The sequence below is a fragment of the Carya illinoinensis genome, chromosome 15 (genome assembly GCF_018687715.1).
Source record: "Carya illinoinensis cultivar Pawnee chromosome 15, C.illinoinensisPawnee_v1, whole genome shotgun sequence".
Taxonomy (NCBI): Eukaryota; Viridiplantae; Streptophyta; class Magnoliopsida; order Fagales; family Juglandaceae; genus Carya; species Carya illinoinensis.
Window position 1 is genome coordinate 28,331,637 of NC_056766.1, and position 6,268 is coordinate 28,337,904.

General features: G+C 36.0%; 1 protein-coding gene across 5 annotated transcripts; it reads left to right on the forward strand.

Moving 5' to 3' along the window:
• The first annotated feature begins 215 nt into the window (after positions 1–215).
• On the forward strand, positions 216–5,554 carry LOC122297110 (YTH domain-containing protein ECT4). Of its 5 annotated transcripts, none has more exons than XM_043107011.1 (10): positions 216–537; positions 1,205–1,290; positions 1,892–2,057; positions 2,161–2,216; positions 3,079–3,388; positions 3,482–3,519; positions 3,590–4,150; positions 4,267–4,479; positions 4,595–4,747; positions 5,116–5,554. In XM_043107011.1, exons 2-10 carry the CDS (start codon positions 1,231–1,233, stop codon positions 5,209–5,211), a joined length of 1,653 nt encoding a protein of 550 aa, XP_042962945.1. In that variant the 5' UTR covers positions 216–537; positions 1,205–1,230; the 3' UTR covers positions 5,212–5,554. The 5 variants fall into 5 exon arrangements, with proteins under 5 accessions (XP_042962945.1, XP_042962941.1, XP_042962942.1 ...); XM_043107007.1 differs by having other exon boundaries at positions 217–718; positions 2,140–2,216; XM_043107008.1 differs by having other exon boundaries at positions 217–629; positions 2,140–2,216.
• The last annotated feature ends 714 nt before the right edge of the window (positions 5,555–6,268 follow it).

Below are 6,268 nucleotides of genomic sequence, written 5' to 3' on the forward strand. Positions count from 1 at the left end.
ACGAGAAAAAACTTAATAGGATTAAGTAAAAGACGAAAATCATCTTGGGGTAATCGGACGGGTGGGGCAGAATCATGGAACAAAACAGAAAGGAACAAATTGGATGACGTGGGGGCCGTACCACCGTCGGTTAGTCCTACCATTCCACCACATAAATTATTATGATTTAATCATTTTTTTTTAAAAAAGAAAATAAAATGAAAGAGCGTTCACGTTGTTGTCTTCTTTAATCATCATGGAATCATCCTCCTCATCAACCATTTCCCTCTGAAGTTGTTGTCAAAACACACTCTCTCTCCCTCTCTCTTCACCCAAACGGAGAGGGGAAGAGCCTCCGATTACGCTGCCACTCAACAGCTGTGTTATCTGTCATTTTTCTTTTTTGCTTTTCCTCTCTGGATCTAAATCCTCGCCATTACAAAGTTTTTCCTTCTTCACTCAATTTTTTCCCGCGAGTATTGTTCTGAGTCTTTTGGTTTCCTTTCGGAGATCTTTCTTTGTGAGTCAACTGTAGCTGGTGAAAAGAGATTCGAAAAGGTACTCTGCTGTTGGCTGAATTTGATCAAAATTACTTTTTACTTCTGTCGTCTCACGCCTCCTCAAGTCGCCGCTCCTCCCACAACTACACCGTATCCTCTCTCTCTCACTCTCTCTCTGTCTCTCTGCGCGCACACTCACATAGACGCAAATCCTTATAGTCATATACATTTATATGCATGTAAGTATGCGTAGCAGCGAGATTTAGTCTTATTCCGAGTGGTTCTTTGGGTAATTTCAACGGATTTCGATATATTTATACTACTTAGTGGATCCTTTAACCGAAGACGTGCGTATATATATTTATGTACATGTATGTGTATGTTTATGGATGTTGCTTTTGGCGTCTTTTTCTTTTGTGAATTTTCGAAAATTAATATTACAACGTTCACGCAATTTTTACATTAATCTCGAGTCACGACATTATATCGCCTCCTTATTTTTATTATATAGGAGTATAAATTTTTTTTTAAAAAATATTTATTTATATCCTAGCTCTTGTTTTAATGTAGTTAATCCGAAGTTTTTAGCTTTTAGTTTTGTTTCTAATTACATTGCAGTTGATTTATGGTAATAATTATGATGGATATCAATGGATTGATTCATACCTTAATTTTCTTAAGTGCTGATCGACTTATTTCTTAGTATGTTTATTTTCTGCCATCAGATTCAGACATACCAATCCTTGAAGAGATGGTGAAAAATCTGAAAAGAGCTGCTGATCCTTCTATGGAGGGCGCTGATTCCAATCTGGTAATCTCAAGATTCCGCCGAAACTTTTTAAGTACCTCTCCCTTTGATTTTTAAATTCAAATAGTATGAGTAATATAATTCTATCTAATTTTTTATATGTCATGGGGACCTAGCGCTTATAAGGGATGCTTCGTGTCACACGTAGCAGAAAAAAGAGTAGAAACATGTTCTTACAACAAGTTTCCTGAATTTTTATTTTCCCTTCAGATCCTTTTTTTGTTTTAATTTCTTTGTTCCCCTGTTTTGCTCCTCGGAAAAATGATTCCATCTGGAACATGTTCTAAACGTTTTTCCTTTAATTGTTTTCCTCTCTGTCTTGTAAAAAGAATAATTCTCCATATTCATATTTTGGGCATGGAAACCAAAATCAATAGTGAATGAAGATGCTTGGTAGACTTTTACAAGTTTCATTGTCGGATATCTTTTAAGGAGATAAGGGATGCCTGTGTTCAACGTTGTAGCACTGCTCAATTTTTTCTTTTCCTATCATTATATTTTTCAAAATAAATTGCAGTTCTGCTATGGCTATTTTTTCTTAAATAAGAAATGAAGTCTTCCTGTTCACTTCAATTGATTTGTGAACTTGGTTACATAATTTTAGGTTCCTTTGAAAGACACAACTCCACAATCTGATGCAACATCATGTATATCATCTGTGGGAGACGCAACAAGTAGCATCAAAGGAAGTGAAGTTGACCATGATTCCCTCGCTATGGATCTAGGCATGTCTTATTCAAGCAGTGGCTATTACGGGTACTATTATCCAGGTTAGCTGTGGCTAAGATGCAGTTCATTGTTTTAGATGGTCGTATATATACGTCTTCACATCTTACAGTAGCATGTTGACAGGTTATGATTGTTCCTATGGAGAGTTGGACAACCAAGGGTACCATGTTGGTGGTGACGGAATGGAACTTCAATATCCTGTGAGTATCTCAATATTTTCAGGATTCTTGTGATGAATGGCATGAAGTCTGCAATTTTCTTTAATCTGTTTTCTACACTCCAGATAAAAAGCCTGTTCCTATGTACCCTTGGTTGTTTACTTTATTTGGCTGGTTCTCTTTTTGCAAATCTATTGATGGATGATTGGGAGATTTGATTTGTCTTGATTCCACCTATCAAAAAAATTTGTTTTGATTCCACAACGCTTGAAATTTATGCTGTGTGGTTCTCAAGAAGATGAGAAAGAACGTAAATTGCTATTTAATCTCAAGTCGTTTTAAGCTCATTCATTTTGTGCTCCTTTTTTGAGAGACATGAAGAGTCTTAGAATCTGTTCTAATTTCATTAACTTTCGTGTGATCTTCTCAAGTTGATGGGAAAAGAATTTAAAATGATTGTTTAAACGCAAGTTGTTTAGAGCTCATTCTTTTGTGCTTCCTCTTCGAGAGTCACTGAGAGTCTTTAAGTTCTGTATTGATTTCAGTCACTTTCTTTTTATATAGATCATGAGATGCAAATTTATCTCTATAGAGGAAGAACCAGAAAATGTCCCTTTGCATATGTTGGTTCTTACAAGTTCTAGCTGTGATTAGCAGCCAAATATCTTTTCAGTTTTAGTTGGTCTGTAAATTTTGAATTAGAAATATAAGATTATTTTTGGAATTTAATGAAGGAATTATACTCAACTACAATAAATATTGGTGCAACTTTAGCATATGAATTCAATGTCTGCCTTTGCTTTGTAAATTTTCCCTGTTGATGATAGTATGCTACTAGTATTTTGCGAATGTGGTTTGGCATTTCATTTCAAGTTAAACTTACGTTCACTTTTGCTTCATTTAGGTTATGCAAGCAGATAATGGGTCTTTTGTCTACTTCATGCCAGGATTTCAGCCTGGTTACAATCCATATTTTCCCACATCTACAATTGGCGTTGATGGTCAATATGTCGATCAACAGGCATATCTGCCAACCCCCATGTTTCAACCACCAATCACCTCAACTGGATATTATCCCAGTACTGTTCCTTATGGGAAGTTGCTACCATCACCCTACGTGTGGGATCCATCCCTTGTTGGAGATGGATATTTTGGAAATATCCATGCAGGAGCTCCAGAATTTCCAGAGCCAAAACGCAATTTGCCTTCCCCAAGTAATACTTTCCCTCCTCTTTCAAAATCCTTTTCTGAGTTTAGCAATCCATTGGGTATCAATAATTCCTTGCCTTCATTGGATTTCTCATCAGGTCACGGCATCCACAATCAACTAAAACCAGGGAACAAGGTATTCTAGTTCTTTGTGCTTTGTTATATTATGCACTCCCCTCCACTGGCTATGTCACTGGATTTTGTAGTTATTTTTAGGCTTTGCCTCGTCATCTTTTCAGTCAGATGTAGTTGCCAAAGGCTACTTTCCCGTTTCAAAACCTTCAGCCCATAATCAAGGGAAGGGTGGAATGCTATACTCAAACAGTCCAGTCAATTTAAGAGCAAATGCAAGGGGTTGGGGAAGCAGTGAGAAGCTGAAATCAAGAAGCAAAATTAATGGTGTTAACGATATTGGTTTGCTAAATGAGCAGAACCAGGGTCCTAGAACGGCCAATGCAAAAGGTGTTTTGATTTCTGGAGGTAATGCTGCTGGATCCCTGGAAACTGATGGGAATGGAAATAGTAACAGCATATCCTCTTTTGTCAGGATGGACCAATATAACCTTCCTGACTTTCCGACCAAATATGATCATGCATTTTTCTTTGTTATCAAATCTTACAGTGAAGATGATATTCATAAGAGCATCAAGTACAATGTGTGGGCTAGTACTCCTAATGGGAATAAGAGGTTAGAGAGTGCATATCAAGATGCCCAAGAGAGGATGGTTGATAAAGGCAGCAAGTGCCCGGTGTTTCTTTTCTTTTCGGTATGCTCTAGAGATGAATATTGATTCTGATGCCTGATTTCCACTCCGCACACCGGGTGTACGAAAAACAATAACTAAATGCATCTCTTGTTTGTTTGTTTGTTTGTCTGGTTCAGGTTAATGCAAGTGGTCAGTTCTGTGGAATAGCTGAGATGATTGGCCAAGTTGATTATAATAAGAACATGGATTTCTGGCAGCAAGATAAGTGGAATGGTTATTTTCCTGTTAAGTGGCACATTATAAAAGACGTTCCAAATCCGCTTTTACGACATATAATACTTGAGAATAATGAGAACAAGCCTGTTACCAACAGTCGAGATACCCAGGAGGTGTGCGTAATTAAATAGTATCTAATTGTTATTTATTAACTTTTTCTTTTTCTTTTTCCTAATTAACTTGTGCGCCACTCCTTCCTCGCTTAATCTTGCTATATTCCATTTCCAGGTGAGATTTCCTCAGGGTATTGAAATGTTGATTATTTTTAAAAACTATGTGTCAAAGACGTCCATATTGGATGATTTTGACTTCTATGAAAACCGCCAGAAGGTGATACAAGAGAAGAGGACGGGAGAATTTATACCCCATTATAATCTGCAGGTTCTCCCTTCTTCCCTTCTCCCACTTATTATTTCCAACTACCAATCTATTTTTTCACTACTTTGAACTTATTCAAATATGTTGAAGAGTGCATATAATGTGGGGTCATGTTGAAATGATTGGAGGTGGAGGGTTAGGAATCATATGCCAAGACCAATGGCTAATGGGTGGGATTTATTTAACTTAATATTCTTTAAAATGATTCTCTTGGATTACAAAATGATTAAAGAATAAAGAAGGTTCCTTATACAAGTAGCATAGTGCCAATGAGATTTTGCATATTGGGCAGTGACTTGATTCTCTTTCAATACTGGTTTTTTTATTTTGGTTTCTGTTTCTTTACATGTTATTCATTCGTCTGGAAGCAGAAGATAGATGAATTAACCACGAGTTTTAAGACGGTAGATCTGTCTGCCACGAAGAGCATCAGGCAACCTGAGGTCGAAATCAAGGTGAAGAAATGAAGAGGATATGAAAACCTTTACAGAAAGGGTCCCATCGCTGCTGAGACCAATGCCAGCCAACCTGGGTGGAAATAAGAGCAGTCTCAGAAAAAAAAAAGAAAAGAACTGACTCGTTTTTAAGATTTTCAGTGATCCTACTACGAGGGAGGAAAAAAAGGAGCCAATGATCCTTTCTGAATTGAGATGGTTTGTGGGTTTGGCTGCCGAGAAAGCTGTTTGTGTACCATTACAGAAACTTGGATGACCCCATTGATAATTGATATACTTGTGGGATTTCATGTAATCCAAGGGTATTTTTATTTTTTATGTTTAAATAATAATTTCAAGTTCCCTCTTTCTGTAAGTTGTATTTGGTTTTTATATTTTTATTTTTAAAAAAACCCTTATTCAAATGCCCCCTATTCAAATTCCCCTTGCACGTTAAATGGCATTTACCTGCATTTCTATTCGCAATAAAAATGCAGCTAAATGGCCAGAGCAGACTTAATGGCCATTCAAGAAGTGAAAGAATAAAATTGTAAAATATAATAATTGAAAGAGATTCCAATGTGGTGATTCAAGCAATTAGAAATTCATCAGCTGCCCAATATTGGATTTTATATCCCATTATCAGTGATATAAAGCATTTCTTAAAATCCTTCGCAAGTTGGCAAGCAAGAAAAATTTACCGAATCTTAAATCGATGCGTATATAATCTAGTGCAATGGGCAGTTTCAACGCAAGTCTATGGAAATATTCCTTCAATCCAAATTCCTTCTTGTTTATTGCAATTTCATAGAGGAAAAAATCCACTTATAGTGTAACTTGTAAAGAGCTAGACTCTAACTTTTTTCCCTGTTATCAATATATATCATCTATGTTTGATTAAAAAAGAAAAAAAGAAAAAAGAATTAGAACCTAATAAACGGTTTTTAGTAAGTGAAACATAATCTCAAGACTTTACCCCACGAATCTGCCGTTGGTCAATGTATTATTATTATTATTATTATTATTATATATTTTTAAATAGATTTCATTCATTCAATGAAATCGAAATTACAATTGTGATTTATCAAAA

Excerpts from the sequence above, each read along its gene's own strand:
- LOC122297110 (XM_043107007.1), top strand. The coding sequence starts at position 1,231 with ATGGTGAAAAATCTGAAAAGAGCTGCTGATCCTTCTATGGAGGGCGCT. Across the intron at positions 2,058-2,139 it reads TTACGGGTACTATTATCCAG|GTTATGATTGTTCCTATGGA; the intron begins GTTAGCTGTGGC and ends GCATGTTGACAG. Across the intron at positions 3,520-3,589 it reads AACTAAAACCAGGGAACAAG|TTATTTTTAGGCTTTGCCTC; the intron begins GTATTCTAGTTC and ends TGGATTTTGTAG.